This window comes from Wasmannia auropunctata, unplaced genomic scaffold (genome assembly GCF_000956235.1).
Source record: "Wasmannia auropunctata unplaced genomic scaffold, wasmannia.A_1.0 LD336090.1, whole genome shotgun sequence".
Taxonomy (NCBI): domain Eukaryota; kingdom Metazoa; phylum Arthropoda; class Insecta; order Hymenoptera; family Formicidae; genus Wasmannia; species Wasmannia auropunctata.
The window spans coordinates 2,684,763-2,707,797 of NW_012026800.1; the positions used below are offsets into that span (position 1 = coordinate 2,684,763).

The 23,035-nt window shown below is 44.1% G+C and overlaps 2 protein-coding genes across 3 annotated transcripts; one reads left to right on the forward strand and one right to left on the reverse strand.

Annotated features, from left to right (window-relative positions):
- Positions 1–1,733: 1,733 nt before the first annotated feature.
- LOC105447899 (atypical protein kinase C) lies at positions 1,734–15,622 on the forward strand. Of its 2 annotated transcripts, none has more exons than XM_011686191.1 (8): positions 1,734–2,571; positions 6,033–6,083; positions 7,725–7,810; positions 8,552–8,822; positions 9,103–9,555; positions 9,644–10,116; positions 10,207–10,322; positions 10,475–15,622. In XM_011686191.1, exons 1-8 carry the CDS (start codon positions 1,734–1,736, stop codon positions 10,560–10,562), a joined length of 2,376 nt encoding a protein of 791 aa, XP_011684493.1. In that variant the 3' UTR covers positions 10,563–15,622. The 2 variants fall into 2 exon arrangements, with proteins under 2 accessions (XP_011684493.1, XP_011684494.1); XM_011686192.1 differs by lacking the exon at positions 1,734–2,571 and adding an exon at positions 5,432–5,506.
- Positions 15,623–18,434: 2,812 nt separating this feature from the next.
- On the reverse strand, positions 18,435–21,495 carry LOC105447902 (lipase 3-like). Its single transcript, XM_011686196.1, has 8 exons — positions 21,327–21,495; positions 20,719–20,926; positions 20,485–20,599; positions 19,939–20,182; positions 19,676–19,834; positions 19,492–19,579; positions 19,229–19,371; positions 18,435–18,851 (listed from the first exon to the last, which is right to left on the reverse strand). Exons 1-8 carry the CDS (start codon positions 21,450–21,452, stop codon positions 18,696–18,698), a joined length of 1,239 nt encoding a protein of 412 aa, XP_011684498.1. The 5' UTR covers positions 21,453–21,495; the 3' UTR covers positions 18,435–18,695.
- Positions 21,496–23,035: the final 1,540 nt, after the last annotated feature.

Sequence of the window (23,035 nt, forward strand, 5' to 3'; positions counted from 1 at the left end):
AAAGTATCGACGGCAAACTTTCCCTGGAGAGCACTATAAAATAATGAGAAAGTACAACTAATTAAAATTACTTGATCTCCGAAGGATTGCGGAGTCAGGTTGAATGTATTGTTTCCATTAATAATTTCCCTATTAAGCGTAGCTTAGCGAGATTGCAGCTCTTTCTCTCTCTCTCTCTCTCTCTCTCTCTCTCTCTCTCTCTTTCTCTTTTTCCGGAGCTTCGTGAAAAATCAATGATTTGCTAATGAAAACGAGACTCGATATACGTATTTTATTCGCGTGTATGTAAAAACGACCGGACATCGTTGCGCGGATATCGGCAGAATCTCAATTTCTCGATGCATATAACGGCGCGTCAATCCTTGTAAAACGTGTACGCGGTATCGGTCGCCGGCAGTAGCGATGACTGCACGCTGTCACGAAGGAACGAGGAAGAATCGACGGGGGGGCCAGCGACCGAAGGGCGCGGGAAACGCAAGATAATAATTCAAAGAGACGAAGAGCCAACGGTCAAAATGAAAAATGGTGGAAAGCCAGAAAAATAGAGCAAGGGATGAAGTAGAATGGACTGGTATTGCATTTGGTGCGTTGTGAAACGGAATCGTCTCCTCCTTGGAACTCCCGCCCGGGGAAGAGCAGCAGGATACAAAGGGCAGAGAAAACGGGTGACGGGAAGAAGTGAAGTTAACGAAAAGGACGGGGAATATAATGTAATACGAGGTGGCGAGGAGAGGCACACAAAGTTTGCTTGAAAACGGCGACAAGAAGAATCGCTGGATAATCAGTGGAGCAAACAGCAAAGGTACAAAGGAGGGTGGAAGGGCGAGCGGGTGTAGGGAAAGAGGTAGAGCTTGGGAGAGGCAGAACTTGTGGGTGGATAGGCGGGTGTAGGATCGGCAGCGAGGAGGGACGACGGGGGGGGATACATGTATCACCTCTACCTCGGCGTGATCCGCGTTTGCGCGATTCGGTCGGTAGCGTGCGCCGGGCGGCGGCGGCGGCGGCGACGACGACGGCGGTGGTGGCGGCGGCGGCGGTTAACGCATCTCGCCGCGGCAGTAGTCGATATCCTTGCACGGACCGATCAGCAAGGGCGCGCGCAGACACACACACGTTATACGCCGTCGCGCTACCGTCGACGCGAAACCCTGGCTGGTGAGAGATCCCCCCAAGATCGGGTCGCCGCAGGCGGGAAGAAAGTGTACGTGGAAAGGAGGAAGTCGAGCGCCGGTAGTCGCCGCGAGATCACGGAACGTCCCCTTCGAACGTGCTCGCCGAGCCACAGAGAGGGAATTGCGTCATCGTGCAGCGCCCTGAGTACGGCGGCGATATTCTACGGTGGTTGTCGGCGCGCTCGGCTCGGCCACACCGCCGGAGTGGCGAGAGGTCTCAAAAGAGGCGGTAAACTAGCATTGATCGAGGCCGGTGGATTCGTCGCATGCTCATCCCGGCGGCTCCTGTAAGAGGTCGACCGCGGTGAAGGGGAGAGAGAGAGAGAGAGAGAGAGAGAGAGAGACGAAACGTAAAGAAGGGAAGAACGAGGCAAGGGGCGAGGCGGTTAAGGCAATCGGTATACGTATATAGAGAAAGAGAAGAGAGAGAGAGAGAGAGCCGCGAAACAAGAGGAAAACAGAGAGGCGAGGCGATCGCGCGCGGTTGGAGCGAATAAAAGGGGATATACATACCGCGGTGATCGAGCAAGGCGAGGCAAGCACGGCTAGACTCGCTGCAGAATGGCGTGGGGCTATTGGAGCGCGACCGTTAGCGACCGGGGTCGGTCACCTCGCCGCGAGAAGGACAAACATCATCAGAGCCTGCATCCGCATCAGCCATCGTCGCAGCAGCAACAAATGCACCAGACGGAGAGCCCGTACGCCACCACGCAGAGCACTTACGCCACCGTGCAGGAGCGCGAGCTCAGCGTGACCGTCCCCGGCGTGGGGGTCGCGACGGAGGAACCACCCTGCAGCATGATGATCCAGGGTGGTTCCTTCTACTCGTACTCGGCGGCGACGGCGGCCGCCGCGGCCGCCGCCATGAACCGTCGCATCCCCACCGTCGTCGAGGGTAGCGGTCCGTCCTCCATTACCTCCACCGGCATCCAGGTGTTACCGCGGGAGCGCCACGTGAGACCCGGCACCAGCACGCATCCGCCGTCGCCGGGCAGCGGTGACTCGGCCGAGTACGAGCAGCCGCTCGTCGGCCACCTGCGCTCCGCCGACATCTCGCCGCCCTCTTGCCTCGGCAGTCCGCCGCATCACCATCACTACCATCATCACCACCATCACGACGACATCTTCGCGCAGCCCGGCACCTCGTCCAGGGTGACGAAGATGCTCCAGTGCCCGCCGGACGAGGGTATGGACGAGCTGTCCGAGGCGGAGCTCGAGGAGGTGACGGCGAACGCCGAGCTGATTTACGGCATCACACCGAGCGCGACGTGCCGGGTGCACGGGCCGTGCAGCCAGCAGCCGCTCTCGCTGCCACCGGAGCCCACGCTCTCGATGACGTCGCTGCTCGACGTCGAGCCCGCGGGCCCGTCGCAGTTCCAGTTCAACGAGATCACCTGGGGTAGGTGCAGCCTACAGAGAGGGAGAGAGGGATGCATTGAGGAAGAGCTCGTCTCTGGCGCGCGACCAGCTTCGCCCTTCTCCTTCTGCTCCTCCTCCTCCTCCTCTTCCGTTGTGTTTCTTTGATGCAGTCCGTGATCTAGGTCAAAGTCTGCCCGCCTGTCTACCTCGCCAAGATAATATCACGCGTTCTTGTGAGTGCGCGATCGCGTCCGATGCATCTCGCTCGATATCCCGCCGGACGCGCGACGCCCAGAAAAACGCGTGTCTTCCGGTCCGCCGCCGCCGCATAACTCGCGGGACCGCAAAGTCCTCTCCGGCGCCCTCCTTTTCGGCCCGGCATTTGTTGACGGAAATCGTCGCGGCCGCGGACGTTTAGCGCATTGCAGTAATATAAAACTCTAAGTCGGTCACGTGAATTAATTATCGCGACTTTGTCCTCGCTAAAAGTAAAGGGTTGGTGGTGGTAGTTGCCGCTCGAAGTTGTCGCCCGGTTTAGTGCATCTCTCTTTTTTTTTCCGCGTCGCGCTTATGATGGATGGAGAAACTTTTTTTCTACGCTATATCAAATTTATTCCGCTCAACATATCGTGTGCTTTTATCCGATCGCATTTTAATTGATGACATAATTCACGTTTTTCCACCTCTTTCGCATTTAATTTCACAGAATAATCACGATTAAATATAGTCGGCAAGGTTTATCGGGTTCTTTAAATACGCTCGCATCTTTCATTTATAAACCTATTATGCATCTTCACGGGCGTTATTGTCATTTTGTCCTCCGTTCCTTGCGGCGCGTTACGCGACAAAGGCGATTATCATCTCGCCGGCGCGGCGCGGCGTTGCTTTGACGATAAACTTTATCTTTTTTTTTTCTCTTCTAGCTCGCGCAATCGAGGGCAACGAATGCAGCACCGTTGTCCAGCGATGTTTAATTTAGAGCATGAATTAGAGGCTCGGCCGTGTATGTATGTATTGGTATCGACGCCGCGTTACTCGCGGCGATCCAGTTGCGCGGAGGACGGTTCCTAAAGTATGAAGTACGATCTTCGTTGTTGCCTTCCCACGCGCGCCGTGGGTGTATATACTCGCCGGTGCACTTATGCACTTACCATTATAGATCCACAAGCTTCTAGGGGTGCCACGCGTCGTGGTCGTCGTCGTCGTCGTCGCGGTCGTCGTATCGTGCATCCCGCATACAGCTCGTTGCACGTATCCCTTCCCCCTTGCGTTTACAGGGGTGAGTGTACATCGCATCGTCTTTATCGCCCTTGTCATCGATCCCCCTCCGCGATAATTAGTCCATGAATATTTCAAGGAATTGCGCTCACCTCTCGCGCCGGCATGTACACCTCTCGTCCCGGCGTCGTCGATACGCGTCCGCGGTAAACGCTCTTTCTCTCCCTCTCTCGCTCCTTCTCTTCCCCACGTAACAAACGATTCGATTACGTGTATTGTACCAACGGGAGAGCACCGATGGCCTCGTTAGCGAAACCCGCGATCGTATGACACGCGTCGTATCCACGCGGCTGCGCCTCGTCTCGTATTCATGTGATAGAGGCCCCGCGGAGAGTCACTTTAGCAAGACGTATCATTAATCTTTCCCCGGCCGATGGATTCCCTGTCAGATTTAGTATTTAACAGATCTCGCGCGTGCTCGCGCGCGCCCGCGGCATTTTCATAATCCAGACATTTCAATTGTTAATGGACTAAATAGATTTATTATAAATTGATTTAAACCTCTGTTTTAAATGAACCGATTATAATGCGTTCGTTCCGCTTATATAATTCTGCATTATTCACTTATGAATTTATTCGACCTGTCCACCTCGAACAGGCCTCGAATCGATTTAAATTTATTTAATTCTTTTTTTCTTTCTTCTTTTTTTATTTTTGGCAAAAAATCTATTAACGAATTCGTGCCATTGATTGTTCCATAGGTCTATTGTCCGTCAACCTACATAACATCCATCGAGTATCGCTCGAGCGGAGGATCCTATTTTCGAGTTTTGCGGAAAGATCGGCGGTTTTGCTTGATCGAAGCACGTGCCTCCAGACAAAAACCTATTGTCCGCTCTCTCGTCGCGACCTTCGGTAATAGTTTTTTTTTTTTTTTTTCGCGGCCTCCTACTTCAGACCCTATTCAATCTTGCTCTCCAAATCTCGTCGCGGTGGCCGCGATGCACACCAGCTGACATTAGCCCCCCCCCCCCCAAGTCCGGATGGTCGCTTTAAAGAGCGTTAAAGCGAATAATCCGGAACAATTCGCGGCCCCAATTTTATTTCACTCATTAACCGCGCAGCCGGCTTTCATTCCTTTTCTGAATTCAGAGCTTTTCATAAAGCATTATCTGCCCGTCGCGACACGCGACGCAATATACTTAATTGTATATTTAATCATCATTCTATTGTACGCACCGCGCGCGCGCCCGCGGGATCGTTCTGATAAAGGGCTCGGTGTCCTCGCTCGTCCTTCGCTAATTAGAATTTACACGCGCGCTTATACATGTATATGTGTGTGTGACCGCGCTCCTGGGCGGGAGGATTAACTCGGCTCGATGTCTCGGCCGAGTAACGAGATTAAAAACGTCCGGCACCAGGATCCCTTCGGCGAAGGTTTTCTGCCGGTCGACTTTACGTCGATCGCGCGCGCGCGCGCGGCTTTTTATCGGCGCGAAGTTGCGGGGAAATTTAATCGCGAACGCGCCGCTGCCTCTCTCTCTCTCTCTCTCTCTCTTTTTCGCGATAAGTGATAACGCGGCGCTCGATGGCACGGATAGAATTCAGTGTTACTCGTTATCTGACCGTAACCGGAGCGATACGGAGTAGGACAGAGGCGCTCGCGGCTAGGACACCAGGCAGAGCTATAGTATACACAGCAAGAATGTTGGACAACGAGCAGCGAATCTCGATCGGGTTCTCGAATTGCTTCCCGTGTAAGTTCGCCCGCTTCCCGATCACTTTGCGTCAATCCCGATACTTTGCCAATACCGACGTAATCCTCCCTCGGCGAGACGAGAGCCCGGGGAGTGGCGTCGATCGGCGACACACGACGCGGACGCGTCTCGTCAGTGAAATTAAATACGCAGTCTTGAATCATCGATCGCTTTGACACTAGGAAGTATTATTTTCGCAGCGTCTTCCTCTGACGATATTTCTGGCGCAGCGGCTTCGCTATTAATTATTAACAGCTCTACTCATGCCCGGACTATTTTCTCGTCTCTTTCAGATATCGCATGTCGTAATCCATTAATCTCGCTAGGCTTTTTTTAAATTTAATTTCTTTTTATCAAATGTTATGAGATACGGGAAAGTGGGAATTACCGTTTTAAATTACTGGACGGTGGAAACTCTTCAAATTCGTTTCCATCGTAATTTTGTCTGGAAGCTGGGGAGAGAGGGAAACCGTGAGCGTTTTAATTGTCAGCAAAGCGAGCGTGAATTCTTTCTGTTCTGTTGCAGTTTTCCCGAACGTGCCGCCCGCCCCCGGGATGCCGTGCCAGGGAGAAGACAGTGAGTGTGTTTACCTGTTTCCGTCGGAATACGTCTGAGCCGCCGCCGGGTCGCGCAGCTCCTCGCTTGCGCTCGATGTATATTAGCCCGATGCGTACTAGCCAGCGAGTTCTAATTAACCGTCCGGTGGAAAGAAAACGATTAGCGCGCCGACAATAGACAGACAACACGAACGCGTAACTCCGTTTACGTGCGGAAACAGAAGAGCCGTTGAAGGAAACATCCATCTCTCGCTCTCTCGCACACCCCCGCACTCCAAAGCTCTCTCTTCCCCCTCGATAAACGTTTCTTCAATCACAATCTTCATGACATCAACGCCTGCGAAAACACACATCGAGAACGCCCCCGAGGACTCCTGATCCTTCGGTTGCAGCTACGAAAGATTAAACTTGTAAATTAATCGATTTGCGCATCACGACTCGTGTTGGATGAAAGACTTACGAGAGACTTTTCAGTTTGTGAATTAATGACAGCAAACTTTGATTGGTTGTAAGGTTAATCTATTTTCTTTGAGAGTCCGTAAGGCTGCGTGGTAAAAGATTGCGTGAGTTACATTATAATGTTATAACAATTGAATTAATTTCGTTTTCGTTTTTTTTTTAATTTCTTTTTTTATGAAACGTAAGAAGAATAAGAATTCGCGTATCGTGGCTGCAGCGAGGAACCAGAAGCCTTAAAGCCACACTCGTACATAGTGTACATATAGTCGCTCGATAGTCGCCGAATGGCTAGCCAGAGATTCCACCGATGTCACGACGACCTGAGGAAACCTGGGAATCTGAAAATCACCGCGTCAGAATGCGACTGGAAAAAGCTTTCGTTTCGAATCGCATGGCTTTATAAAAAAACTGCGACTAATATTCATCGAGGCTTCCTCATGTCCCTGGCATCGGGGCCGATATTCGGCAAATCACTCGCGGATAAAGCATGAATCAAAATCCGATCAATCGTCAAACTCTTCTCCGAATCCCTTAGACTTGTACAAACTTTATATCATTCCGACGAGCGTTTTCACCGTCGACGCTGCATGAGACACATTTCGCACGAAATGTTGTTCCCCCCCCCCCTCTCTGTTCGCATCGATTCGCTTCGTTCGTCGCCGGTGAAGCCGCACGTCGTTGGACTGCGCGATCGGTTGCGACCGGGCGAAAGGAGAGAGGATGGTGGCGTAAAATCAATTTGCCAAGTTATTCGACAATATTCGACGACGAAACTTTATTATCAGAATAAAATTTCCGGGCGCACCTAACCGAAGACTTTACATGGATAAGATATAACGTCTTACGAGATATTATGTAAGCGTCTTCAGAAAGAGACTGCAGAGAAAATAACTTATCTCCGGAGCTTAAAGCTATGTTTAGAGAGAACGGTTAAAGTTTCATTGTATTTCTTTTCTTTTTCTTTTTCTTTTTTTTCATTAGTAGAGGAGTCACAAAGTAATTTAATTAATTGTTATACTACAAAATATTAGTAGTACAATTAATAATTGATTAGATGCTAATTGGATTTGCATATAATGAGGTTTCATCGTCGTTCCCGGTACGGGATGTCGATCGCGGTAGTCGATCGCGGCGAATTGATCCATCCAGTTTGGTGCTTTCCATGTCATTTGTGACATTTATGTTATTTCATTTTCCGAAGGAAGCATCTACAGACGTGGCGCTCGTAGATGGAGGAAGCTGTACCGTGTGAACGGCCATATTTTTCAGGCGAAACGATTTAACCGGGTAAGCATCATTCCATTTAATTGTCATTGCGCAACCTTTACTTTTATTCATCGCCCCTCTGAGTTCTTTCTTCCCCTCCCCCGCCCCCCCTCCCTCCCTCCGCCTCGTTCTCCTCTTTCATACGCAATCTTTGCGAAAGTAAAGATCTGTCGCAGGTGTAACGTGGCGAAACTGACGTTCTGTGTAGAGCTCTCTCTCGTAGAGCACTTCCAACACTAAAACTTGCTGGCTAGTGACTTCGTCGTCGACGAAGGGAACAGAAGGGAGCGTTGCTCTCTTTGTCTTTCTCTCTCTCTCTCTCTCTCTCTCTCTCTCTCTCTCTCTCTCTTTCTCTCTCTCTCTCTTTCCTCCCCTCTCTCTTTCCGACTCTGTGTTGGTGAAAATGCAAAGTTGCCGTCCTTACGAAACTGGGCTCATGTATGAATTCCCCCGGATCTTGTCTCTCGCGCTTAATCCTCCTGTTTTGTTTATACCCTTCCTTCCTCCAGTGTACTTTACTTCGCTCTTCGAGAAGTATTTGACTGCGTTTAAGACCGGATACCTAAACTTAATTATCGTTTGTCTCAGACACTTTGACTCCCGGGATGTTTTAAAGTCGCGTGTGTTTATCGCGGCGTTTCCTCGTGAGACTTAAACGCTCGACTTCCACATCGCGGGATACACGATACACCCCTAATAAACACGGGGTAGTCCGCGGGAGGTAATATACAATATAATGCCCCACGTCGGTTTGATTTGCAGCGGGCCTTCTGCGCGTTCTGCCAGGATCGGATCTGGGGCCTCGGGCGGCAGGGGTTCAAGTGCATCCAATGCAAGCTGCTCGTGCACAAAAAGTGTCACAAGGTGGTGCGGAAGCCATGCCTGAGCCAGCAGCAGCAGCAGCAGAGCGCGGAGTCGCAGACGATCGACAGAAACGGCGACCAACAGCTTGATCCGTATCCGTGCGGCCCAGGGACTCATCTCGAGGATGAGATCACGGAATCACCGGTCATCGAGGAGCGTTCGCGCGATCGTAAGATAATTTCAATGGGCAATTGGTTATGCGTTATTCGACATTTTTCACAGTCAGAAAATGATAAATTATAATTTTTTTTACAGAGATATTGTTGTATAATAGGATTAATATTGAGAAATTTATTGGACAATATATTTCATGTACTTTTTAATAGCTATGTTCAAAGCCGTATTTTTTTTTTTACATGTGATTAGAAGACATCTTTTTGACGATCTCTTTTTTTTTACACTGCTACATTTCTTTTATATTATTAATTTTCATATTTACGATTTTATAGGAATCGGACGTGAGGAAGGGGAAGAATTGCCATTGGACACGCTGAACGAGGGCGACACTTCGAACGACATGCAACGACAGTATTCACTGAACGACTTCGAGTTGATTAGGGTGATCGGCCGTGGTTCCTACGCGAAGGTCTTGATGGTGGAGCTGAAGCGTACCAAGAGGATCTACGCTATGAAGGTGATCAAGAAGTCCCTGGTGACAGACGACGAGGACATCGATTGGGTGCAGACGGAGAAGCACGTGTTCGAGACCGCTTCGAATCATCCCTTCTTGGTGGGCCTGCACTCCTGCTTCCAGACACCATCGCGCCTGTTCTTCGTGATCGAGTTCGTACGCGGCGGCGATCTCATGTTCCACATGCAAAGACAGCGCCGTCTTCCCGAGGACCACGCGCGGTTTTATGTGGCTGAGATCAGTCTGGCGTTGAATTTCCTGCATGAAAAGGGTAAGACATTCTCTCTTTTTTTTTTCCCCCGAACAAGTTGACGGAAGATGGAACACGCAATTAAATTCGATAATCGTTTCGCTTTCAGGTATCATATATAGGGATTTGAAACTGGATAACGTACTGCTTGATCACGAAGGGCACGTTAAGCTTACGGATTACGGGATGTGTAAGGAAGGTATCCGGGAGGGCGACAACACCGGCACCTTCTGCGGCACTCCCAATTACATCGCTCCCGAGATTCTACGTGGCGAGGAATACAGCTTCTCGGTGGACTGGTGGGCTCTGGGAGTTTTGCTGTACGAGATGCTGGCGGGCCGCAGCCCCTTCGATCTCACCGGCGCGGCCGAGGACCCGGACAAGAACACCGAGGATTTCCTGTTTCAAGTCATTCTGGAGAAGACCATACGTATACCGCGATCCTTATCCGTTAAGGCTGCGTCTGTCCTCAAAGGATTCCTTTGCAAGGATCCCGCGGAGAGGCTGGGTTGCGGAAAGAGGCCTTCTGGTTTCCTCGACATTGTCGCTCATCCCTTCTTCAAAGCGATCGATTGGGAAATGGTAAGTATTGTTTTAACGCGCGCGATACGAATGTTTATCTGTTTCAAAAAAATACGAGTCTCATCAACGATATCTTCTTCAACTTTGCAGTTGGAACAAAAACAAGTTACGCCACCCTACAAGCCACGTTTGGATTCCGATCGCGATCTCGCGAACTTCCCGCCCGAGTTTACGGATGAGGAAGTCCGTTTGACTCCGGATGATCCGTAAGTTATTACAGAATTCTCTAAATTTACATAATTTAAAGATTTAATAAATGAAAAAGATCTTTATAAAAATTTACATAAAATTATTCTATCTTATTTGCATCGTCAAATGAATTTTGTGAATGCAACACTTATGCAAGAAAATTTTTCAGGAAACAAATTGAGAAGATCGACCAGAGCGAATTCGATGGTTTTGAGTATGTGAACCCTCTATTAATGTCACTGGAGGACTGCGTGTGACAAGAGCCACTTTTCATTGTGCAGCGTCACAATCACGATCAGCAGCAGCTGTATCATCAGCAGCAGCAGTATCAGCTGCAGCAGTGTTACATGTACGAGTTGCAAGACAGACTCGCGAAACTTCGTATCGATCCCCTACTCCCCGTTGTCGGCTCAAGCAATCAAGGTTATCACAATAACGTATTTCTAATGACGTACTCGGAGGAGAATGAGAACGACAATAATTATAACGAGCATCATCGGCTACCGCCGCCCTTCCCCTTCCGATACGAAAGCCCGGCGTGCTCTCGTTCTCTAAGTATCACAGACGTAACTTACAGCCCAGGCAATAATAACGCGATCGTTAGCAGCAATTACGACGAGAACGACTATGACGATATGGAGGATGAGAATCCGCGGAAAGGTCTCCTGAAACAGATATTTTGCCTTCCATTAAATTAAAAGCTCGACACGAGCTTCTCTCTTCTAAAAGGAATAAGGAATTACCTCCGATTCGATTACTCGATAACGCATTTTTGTAGAAACAGCTCGAGACTTACAGTATCGTCGGACGTAAACGTCCCCGTGTAGTTACGTAGTGTTAAAAAAAAAATGCGAAAAATATTTAATTCAATCTGTATGTATACATATATGCATATATATGTATGTATATATATGGACACACAACACACACATATATACACATATATATCTATCGTTGAGTTAATTGTTCTCTTTCACACATGGTGCTGCGAATAGACATGTTGATGGGTAACGTTACTTTCCGCAGCCTTTAGTTCGAAAGCTAAAGGTGAAAACGTACCTGACCGCTTTGATCGATCTTTTAGGTACTTTTACAAGGCCGTTCCTCTTGCACAGCGGATTGATATTCCCAAAGTATCACGTGACTCTGCGGGGGGTAACGAATCGGCTCAGTGTGCGAGCACGTTGATTCGCAATCGACGGGTTCGATTCCTCATTCCACATATGCTTCGATTTTATAAGAATTATTAGAAACGTAACTATATACCTTTCCTTTCTATGAATGATTAAAATTTCATTCCATTTGACATCCTGACGGATGATTAAAAAATAGATATGAATGTTTAATTACATCGTGGAAGAGTCATACTGTACCCTAGTAGCATTTTCTAGCGAAATCTAGCGTGCAAAATCTGCGTGCAATTAATTACAGCAATCTACTGCAAAATTCGTGCACTATACATGCAAATAAATCGTTTGCAGATATTTGCTATAGAAATCGAGCTGCCTTGAAGCAGATTCTTCTTGTAACTGCAGTCTGTAAAGAATCCATTAGCAGTCTGTCAGCAGACTGATATGAGATTCTTTCGGCAGAAGTAATGTGCAGATTCTGGCAAAAGAATGCTACAAATTCTTACCGCAGATTCTTAACATATTCTGCCAGCAGGACGTTATGATCTGCTTCCTCAGATTTACATCAGTCTTGGAGCAAATTGCTACTAGGGTAGTAGGCTCTTCCTTTTTTATTTTTTTATTTTATTTTTTAATAGCTCTTACGATATTTCTAAAGTATCACGTGACTCTGTGGGATAACGAATGGCTCAGTGTGCGAGCACATTGATTCGTTAATCGGCGGTCCCGGGTTTGATCCCTCACCCCACATATACCTCGATTTTATGAGGTTTATTAGAAATGTAGCTACATAACCATTTCTTCCTATATGATTAAGAACACAGATTCAAATTGACATTCTCTAATGATGATTAAAAGATTAATATGATTTATGAATTAGTTTCATTGAAAGAGTCGTACTGTGTCTAGTAGGCTCCTTTTTTTTTTTTGTTTTTTGTTAAATAGTTCTCGTATGTACATTTTCACTGAAACTCGCAGATAAAAGGTAACGCGGACGGTAATTATATCGAGACGTTGCTTTTATACGGACGTTCATATTAACTCAATTAATAAATCGATAGTCGTAGCACTGGTCACTTTATGGATCGAAGGACCATCGTGTATTGTAGTGACAGTTGCGAACTCCAAGCATTTCATTTCTGAACGAGAAATTGTACTCGCTGTTAGAGATAGAAGGATAATACGCAGTAACAATAATTTTCTATGGATAACGGTGGTTTTTTACTTGTAGTAGGAACGTATTCTGGAAATATTTTTTACTCCGCAGCAAGCTAATTGTATTTACACGTTTATCTACATTGATAGTGTGACTCCTCGTCCAAGTGTGTGAGAGAGAGAGAGAGAGTATTCCGATTCCTATAGGGCGTGATTAGGACAATTTTTATAGTTTTTCAAACTAATGAGCAAACGTACAACCGGGCAGTTGGAGTACTAAAGACTAGTTTACCTTCTTACCGTTAAAAGTAAAGCTACATAGAGAGATCAATCGTGTGCACAGTATTCCTTGGATATTTATAAATTGTAATGAATAAGAATCGCGTGTAATAAAGTTAGAGGCGCCCGCTGTAACTTTATTCCAAAACTGATCGAGCAAGCAAATTTCGAAGCGTATTACGTCGCAAGTATTAACCGTAGAAGTATTACTGAAATACCACGTGGGACATTTTTTGCTAGATTAATATACGATCCGTAAAAGTTAACGAGGATTCGACGATAAAACGTTTAAAAAGGTTAATTTTACGTTACGACGAAACGCGGAGTAGTTCGCGGAATTAAATTATACGTAGACGAGATTACATCGTATATATTAGAGAATTACTGCGCATTGGGTTTTGTTCTGGCGAACATAAGGACGACCGCTGTTAAAGACGTTTAAAAAAAGGGGGTGGGAGGGAAGACTTCGCAGTTGCGAAGATCGATTGCGGTGTAATCGTAATTATGAAAAGCGTTTAACGTAGAGGTCTCACGCGGAACGGTGTTAACGAGACGACAAGTATATACCAAAATTCACATCACGTAAAAGAGAGATGTAATTAAAATCTCGTAGTTCTCTCCGGATTCTCTCGAGCGTATGCACACAAGTAAACGATGAAACGCGCGGATAAGTTTAGTTCTGGCATTTAGAGCTATCTTGAAAACAATCGACGTTACCGCACGATACCGCTGCCCGACGTAAATGCGACGACGCTACGTAAAGCGGAAGGTATCGTGTGACTTGCGTTTTTAGAGGGAATATGGTGCCAACACTCGACATCTTAGCAGTATCGAACGCGATACGAGTATTTACGCGTTGCAGAACTTACGTGATTCCTCCTCTTCTTCTTTTTCCAGCGACGAACCAGTTTCCGCACTTTACTTTATCCCTGTGTTTTTCGTTTACCTTTTTTCTCGTTATAAGAAACAGTTGTGCGTAAGCATAGAGAAACTTCGTACATGAATTCCTATTGTAACATAGCGAATGAATTAAATACGTGTTATATCCACTGTAAACTTAATTGTTGCAAAGGCTGCTATTATTTTATATAAGCTACGGCGATCCGCTATTTTTTTATAGGGACGAGTCGAACGACGAACGCGGGGGAGAGATAACTATAAAGTATTCTAAATAAGGAGATCCTTAACGCTGATGGTAATCGAACAGTATATGTTACAGTATATGGTAATATGAAATATATATATAATATATGTATATATATTTCATGTACCGTTGATTTCGGCACGATATACTGCAGTTAATTATTTAAGAGACGCTTAAGTATATATTGTTAAAGTCTGCACATCTTCTGGCGCGAACATTGTCTTTCCAACGAACGGAGCACGGTGTTTCGCGCGACAATCGATACCCGTTGGACGAGGAAAGGATATAGGAGAGGAAAAAAAAACAGCCGATGTATCACCTGGCGGTCAATTGATTGCGCGCGTCGCGCCGAGCTCCGTTTATAAGTTTAATATACGCGGCATACAGCTGAATATTCCATACTTTGTATCGTATTTTATATTCTTTTTGAAGGACCATACAGAGCGCGCGAGTCTTGGGGGAAAAAGTACCGGAGACTTGCATCGTTTAGACCTTATCATTGATTCTGAAACTTTCCACGTATTTGTATGCTTTTGTTGTAGGAATTTATGAAATGTTATATACATAGCTATTTATACTCGGATACCCGAGGATCTCGGATATACTTAAACGAACGAAGAGATACGTATTCCATAAAGAGATATATATACGCGTATATTACATATACATACATATAAATATATATTTAAGTTAGACAGCTACTTAATTTAATCGGATACAGTGCGTCATCGAGAGAGAGAGAGAGAAAAAGAGAGAAATTATGCGGACATCCGAGCCTCGGATATCCCAAATACGTTCCGAAAGTACGGGGAGAAATTATTAGATTCACGCGAGTAGATATTGTATGAAATATAAACTTAGGGGAGTAGCATAAGAGACTCAATCATCTTCGTACTAGGTGCGATCCTTTTATAGATCATGCGCGTGCGATGAAAGGAGGAAGAGAAAAAAAAAAGAATTAGGCGCGAACGTTTCACAAATAAGGATTTATTAATGTCAGATTTATTGAATGATACATACGCTTTCGGATAATTTTTACAAACTTTTCCAGGAATTGAGATTCTTTTTACTTTTATTCCCCTTTGACATTTGTCAGTCTAAAAATGGATTTGAATATGCACATCATCATTCCTAAGACAATGATCGCGAATATAATTTTTCTTTAAATAACCGCGTAGCGTGATTTTTGGAGATTCTTATTTCTAATTATTTCAATTTTACAATTTCTCTAATTGTGCAGTACAACATAAAGGACATTTTTACTGTTTCTTTCTTATTTCCTTAGAACATCCCGCTATGTGTACTCAATATGTGTATATATAATATTTATGCATGTACATAGTGTCAAAAGATACAGGTACTGTGGTAAATGATATGACGGAAAAGTTTACGAGAGAGAGAAAAAAATATATATATATCGGAGCTGTAGGTATTTGTAATATATTAATTAACTACGAAAAACCGATAGTGACAGTATAGTACAATAATTTCGAACACGCGCATCACTCCCTAATGCTCAGTTAATCTATCGTATAACGATTATGTGAATTTACGGTGAGCGTAATCTATACGATCCGCCCTTCTTTCTAATAAAATTCTTCCACGTTCACATTTCTTACTTTGCTTTACATACTTTTGCTCCGGATCAATTAATTCACATTTGATCGCAATACACGTATTCTATATATATTTTCTATGTTTATATTGCAGGTACAATATTGCTTGATCGTATTTTACGGACGTAATTTCATTTGAAGGAAAAAAATATATATATATTTTATCGTACATATGTTATATGTATATCTTCACTGAGACATAAAAATTCCGATATAATTCTAACGTATATTATTTCTGCTTGTAACTCGGCGACTAATGAGACTGTTTTTATTTCAATGTTGAAGAGAACGATACAGCAAGAGGATTATTATAATAATTACAATTATAAAATTATATACATATATATATATATAATATTTATAGATAAAATTGAACAGAGTTGCATTTAATTGTTATAGAGTACAAGATATCAAAAAGCAGAAGGGACGCTTATACGTTAGGATTTGTTACACGATCTAAATGAAGAATATAAATTAACCGAGGGGCGCATTCTGTCCTCGCGGGCAGGCCAGCAGACGGTGTCTCTCTCGGGGAGCGGAGACATTAATTAAGTGTGTCTCGTTTTCGCAGAATTAACGAGAGAATCGATTGTACGCGTGCCTTCCCTCGTCCACGACGACAAAAGTGCCGCGCGTATGTTATCGACGTATTAACGATGGCCTCAATAATTATTACTGAATAATTGCTGAGTATATATATATATATATTTAAAAATTGTATACGTTATTATATATATTGCCGTTGATAGTATTTTTATATAAGGCTTGACTTGCGTTTTTTCCGGAACGGGAATATTACATTGCTTCTCTCAAGTGCATCCTGTGTGCGTCATGCGAACACGTGACGGCGGGCTACCCACACCCTACGATATAGCCGCGATTAATATCTTCACGGACCGGAAGATATTGTGATTCTGTTCCTTTAAGGTGGTAACGAATAAAACAATCCCTACGTGCAAAGGAATTAATCAGTTACCTCTCGCTCCACCACGAACGCGGCTTTTTGCATCGCTTCTCGTATACGTGCGCAATGAGGTATAATTTTTTATCACAGAGATTTTATTCCCGCTTTTTCAACGCAATACCTTTGGCTTTTGTCTGTTACATATCAATAACTTTGTCTTTATTTCACTCTGAACTTTAAAAGCGATATTAAAAGAATTTATTAACAAGATGGAAGATGCTCTGAAAGAGCAGCGTTAAATCCGGAAGATTTCAATAGCTTTTTTTCTTTCTCCTTCGTATACGTAAGCTACGTTTTTCTTTTTAATCGAGAATGTGTTAGTTTCGCGTGGTGGTGGAAGAGGTGCACGTCGCAGTTTCAATTCTATTGTATCTATTGATATGTATGTAGTCTTTGACGTTTGCAAAGTCTTCTATATCGTGAAATTATCTCGTTAAAATACAAAATGTCAAATTATAATTGTTGTAACACTCGGTGACGCGACACGCGCCTCCGAGAAAATTGTATTTACCGAACCGCGCGCGGATAACGGTTGCTATTGTCCATTTCTATCAATGTGGATTAACTTTAATCTATGGTTCAGCTTACTCCGTATCATTTTTTAATTCTTAGAATTAGAAAAGGATAAAAAGTATAAGTTAAAATGAGATTAAAGTTAATCTACATTGGTAGAAATGGATATATATCCGTACATTTTATAGTTAACTACGGCTATCGGAGATTTATGTGCTGTCGAGATTTTTATAGAAACTAAATTGTAATCAAGTGTGTTTTTATTGCGAAAGATATATAGATATCGAGTTTTTAGGTGAACCTCGAGTGGCCAACACACATGAGCTCAAGTATCGATTATGGTTTAATCGCGCAATTTTTCATCGGTTCGCACGATTCACATGCCAGGCGTAACGACGCGCGGTGAGGTCCCGTTCACTCACCGCGGCCGCGGTGATAAATGCATGGGGCCTTCGCCGCCGCCGCCGGTCGAAGGCGATTCATAAATTTTCATATGAATCACGCGGGGGAAGCCTCCCCCGATCTATCCATCCGACCTATTCTAACATAAACTAATACATATCATGCGACATACAACTATGTACATTATTATTATTACCTATACGTTATAAAGGGCCAGTTCCGCGAGCGATATTTTCAAGCGCGTCACCGATTCCACCTTTCATTCCGCTCTATCATGCCGTGGAATTAAAAGAGGCCGAGAGATTGAAGCGCAGATTGAATTGATTCCAATTAGATTTACTTTAAGATTTAATTTATAAATTTATTCGCTTGTGAAAAGGGCGATTCTTATATAGGGCCATCCAAATCACTGTCATCTCGCATGTGATTCTCGCGAAACTCGCGAACTGGCTCATTCATTACTCCCCGCATGGGTAACTTTTAAGAAGTTATGCTAAACGATTAAAGCGTAAGTTAGCATATAGGCTACATATAACTCTAATTACATTGTGTACATTGGGATAAATCAGGATCGATCGCTTAAAGCATCAGCCGCGAGAAGCGAAATTCCTTTCGGCGACCTATCTCTTCCAGGATTCGACACGCTGCGTTCGTTTCAGGCGGGACGGTTTTTCGAGGCGGAGAAGGGTGCCCTTCTCCGGACGATGCTCAAGTGCGATTAGAGGTCGAAGGAGTGTAAGTTTGTAATTATACCGGCGGCCGGGATGACGCGGCTCGCGATGAATTGTAATCGCGAATGTAGTTTCTTACGCAGTGATCGCAGACTGATTACGATGGAGTTTGTATAAATGTACATAGAGCGACATTACATAATCGAGAGAAGATATATATGTATATATATATATATATATATATATATATATATATACACATATATATAAGTTACGTTTTAACGTTAGTTCGACGCAGGTGAATTTTGAATGCAGAGCGCTATGCAATCTGACGGAGGCGGGAGTGAAGTTAAACATAGTACGGACTATATATATAATGTAAACGCAAACGTATTATATGATGATAATACTAATAATATAACAACAATAAATTAGACCGATTCATTATACGCACTTGTAACTTTCTGTCTTTCAGAAAGGGTATGTCCCCCCTTTTTTTTTAATCCCCAAAAAAGGCTATTGATACTGGGCCAGCAGTCGCAGAATAGGCCATGACACCATTTGCGGAGAGGACTTTCCCCATATGAAGTCGTAGTGATTGAAGGTGCTGTTGGCGGGAGTCTTGCAGTGAAACACGACGCTGTTGAGTTTCGTAGACAAGAGGTCCACGTCCTTGAATGAAAATCGTATCACATTAACGAGCAACGAATTTGACGTTAACGAATTTTGATTATATAAATTTTAGAAAGAGAAAAAAATTAACATTTAAAATAAGTTTCTACAAAATTTGTTCGATTGAATCGAACTCGAATGCTTTTATAAAAGGAACATTTTTTCCTGTTGCGACAAGAGGTCCACGTCCTTGAATAAAAATCACATCACGTTAACGAGCGACGATTGACGTTAACGAATTTTGATTATATAAATTTTAGAAAGAGAAAAAAAATCTAACGTTTAAGATAAGTTTCTACAAAATTTGTTCGACTGAATCGAACTCGAATGCTTTTATAAAAGGAACATTTTTTTTCCAGTTGCGCCTTGGCGTATACCTTCGCATTTGCTAGCCAATCGTTGTCGCTACTGAAAAGAGCGATCGGCGTCGTGATTTTTTCCAGCTGGTAATCCGGCGGCGTCGTTGAATTGTATACCCGAAGATTCTTCTCGTTGCCGTAGTCGTACTGTCTGAAGCGTCCTGAAGCATTTTGAAATTTCCTCAAGCATCACTCGGTATTATAATATATACAATACAGGCAATACGGCACTCGGCACATATTTATCTTTCCCTTCTCTTTCACAATTATCACGATGTTACCTGCATTAATATATCCTTGACCGTAATGCACGAATTGTTTCCAGGAAGCCCCTGCGGGCACGTGGCCTATGATGACCGTCAGGTACTCCTAACAGCAGCGAAAAGAAGAGCTCGATCAATAAGTAAAACGAATAAAAGGAAAGAAGGGAATTGAAATCGATGAATGCGTGTCGTGTACTCTTACTGTATTTAATTCCGCACGACTGAATCCCGTGACCATAAACAGGATATTGCTGCAAATGAATTGCGTGGACGCCGCTTTCTGGCAGAATAGGTTCGATACGAATTTCGCCCAATCGGACCGCGAGCGGAATTCCGGGTAGCCGAAAGTTTCGCCGACCCACTGCAAAAGGAACGAAAGGAAATTACGACCGAGGGTTTTGAATGCGACTTTGAGATCGACATAAAATCGCATTCAAAAGTCACGGATCGCGACGTTTCTCTCACCACGCCGAAGTACGTCAACTTGGCGAGTTTCCTAATCGGTCCGCGTAGGTTGCCGCTGAACGCCGCGGGCGCCAGACCGATCATCAGGATAATCTTCGAATTGTACTCGGGCATTTCCGACGCCATCACCAAGAACTGCGTGCTACCTTCCGAATGACCGACGTAATAGAGCCTCTCGTGTCCCGTCGTGTATAAAATACAGTCGATCATCGCGGGAAGATCGTAGATGCCAAGCTCGTGGTAACTGAAACACGTACAAGTTTCCCTGCGATGATCTTTCTTATTAATTTTAAATTTGTGTTGAAATAAATATTTCTTAAAACGAGCACAAATTTAAGTTAAAGTTATAAATTCAATTGCGATCTCTGCACGAGCTTTATTATTTAACATTTTTTAGATTAATCAGATGTCTGACTTTTTACTTGGAATTTTTAATTGTGAACGGTCAAGTTAAATGAATATCAATGGCTAGTGCAGCGAGAATTCTGTGCGATTTCTTCTAATAAAAATAAAATTGTCATTAGTCCTCTGCAACGTTTCAGTTACCTGAAATTCCAAAAAGCTCGATCATTCGGCGACAACGAGGTGTGGTTCCTCGAGTAGATGTTGCCCCTGTTATTTCCGAGCCACACGTCGTAGCCCGCATCGGCTAATATGTACGCTATAAAAGAAGTCCCCTATTATATTACCTTATCCGAGCGAATGTCAATGTTATCTTATGCACTGATATTGGTAATAATTTTTTATAGCTCTTACTCGAAAATAGAAGTAAGGATCTACCTAAGGACTTTTCAGGCCCCATAAGGACCCAATCGGCGGAGCTGCTTGCCAGACCGTGCACCAAGAGTATCGGCGTCCTTATCCTGGACTTCGTCTCCTCCTCGTCGTCCCGGCCGCGCGGTATTCGATGCAGCTGAAGCGCGTAGCCGTCCTTCGTAACGATATCGTGAATCTCCAAGGGATATCCGTATTTCACCACCAATTCCGGCTGTGAAGGAAAATACATGTTAGAAGGCGAAATTAACATAAGTTAAGCTCGTCCGTTTTTATTTCGCGCATCAATTATATAGATGCCGATTAAGTTGAATCTTAAGAATATAGAATTTCAGGAGGATGTGATCGAGCAAAAATGCCCAAGGATCTACATCAATCTCTTAAGCATCATCTTACCCTCGTTACTTTCTTCAGCTCTCCAAGAATCCATCTAAATGGTAAAATAAACGCGATGAAAGGAGAGGGTAATTGCGCAAGCCCGCGGTTTAACTGATGACATTCAAGATATAAGAATGTATGTTCCATCCGTTGTTGCGGCGCGCTTCGTTCAGCTAGTCATGTCACAACGATCGTATTACAAATAGAGCCTATAAAGGAGCGGCTATAGCACTCACCGTCGTGAGCTCGATGTCGGGATTGTCGTCGGGCTTGACGCCGAACGTTGCGTTCGCCAGCGAGATGAGGCAGCAGCAGCAGCAGAGGGCGATCGTCGCGACGGAGATCCGGCGTCGTCGGGCCATGTCGTTCGTCGTCGACGGTGTACCGGCGTACGTTCAACGAAAAGAGGCCGAAAAATCTCGCTCACGTCGACATTTTATACGTGTCACCGCGGCGCGTGCAGGAGATCCACGCTGTGCGATAACGCCGCGACGTCTGCCCGCTCGCTCGGCTGCCATCCTCGCGACCCTCGGGGAACCTGGCCCTCACCCGGAGATTGGAAAGTAAAACTTAATTGGCGACTTGCACTTCAAATTATGCGTGGATATGAATGCGATTTTCCCCGAACTTCGCCGACCGTGTGAACGACGAATATCCTTCAAGGTCGGGCGATTTCATGATCTTTTATCGGAAAGATCGACGAGAGAGGCTGTGATTCCACTGAAAAAAAATCGCCGCAGATCTCAATTATATATCGCCAGTCAAAGCGCTAAATTATTTTAGAAAATATATAAATCTTAGTAGGCCAGAAAATATGTGGAGATTAAACATTTAAATGCCAAAAAAATGAATATTACGCCAGAAAATGTAAGAATTAAATACCAAGTCTCATATCTCACGATCTTTTAATACTGCAACGTACCTATATATACATCTGAAAAGATTTATGGAGCGCATGCAATTTAATGCAATTTTTCCTTGCTATATTCAACTTTAAATCCTTAATTCCATTTGAATTCTTTATCAACATCGCGACAGAAGTGAGAAATTATTAATTAAATTCCGTAAGTCTATAAATTATTAAACGTTGATAAATATAATTAGGATTTATAGATGTGAAAAATGCGATAGTAATCTAAGAGCGCTGCAGCAATAATATAAATAATAAATAATAAATAACGCTGTATTAGTTTCAAATGTAAAATAATATATATTCTAATTAATATATGCATACATTATTCTTCGTAATTATATATAATATCTATATATGATATATCGTGTTTCATCCTGACGACTCATTTTTAGCGTCAAAAAGATCACGTGATCAAAATTCACGAATATCAATTTTGTTTACGTGATCTGTTTTGACGCTAAAAATGAGCGTCAGCATGCAAAATATACGCTATACATAAAATTTTAATTCATATAATATACGCTTTGACTATATAAGTATTATACTATTTATATAGTCAAAGATATATAATACGCAGAAGTGTCTCTGATGGCATTTACGTCTCTCATTTCAAAACAATGCGCGAGAGATTAGACGAGAGCTGGAACACGTGCTCTCGATACCTTCGAAAAATCGTCGAAGTTGTCAGGGGAACAAGAATCGCCAGGAGCTACGTAGTTACGGAGGCGATTATCCGACACGAGTTCGCGCCTCTCCCGCGGGGACAATCGAACTGAAATGAGTCGCAAATTCAGATTTCAAGAGCTAAGTTCGCGTTATCAGGAGCGCACGATACGTAGGAGATGAAATAGCGGAAAATTTGAATGGGATTTCATTTACGTCCCTTAAATTTATAATTATAATCGAACAGCTTCCTGGAAGAGAACGGATTTCAATAATTAAAAAAGAAAATTCAAAGAATCATAAGAAAGGAGGTAAAAGGAAGAAATAATAAAGGAAATAAGAAGCAGTAAAAAATGAGGAAGGAAAGAT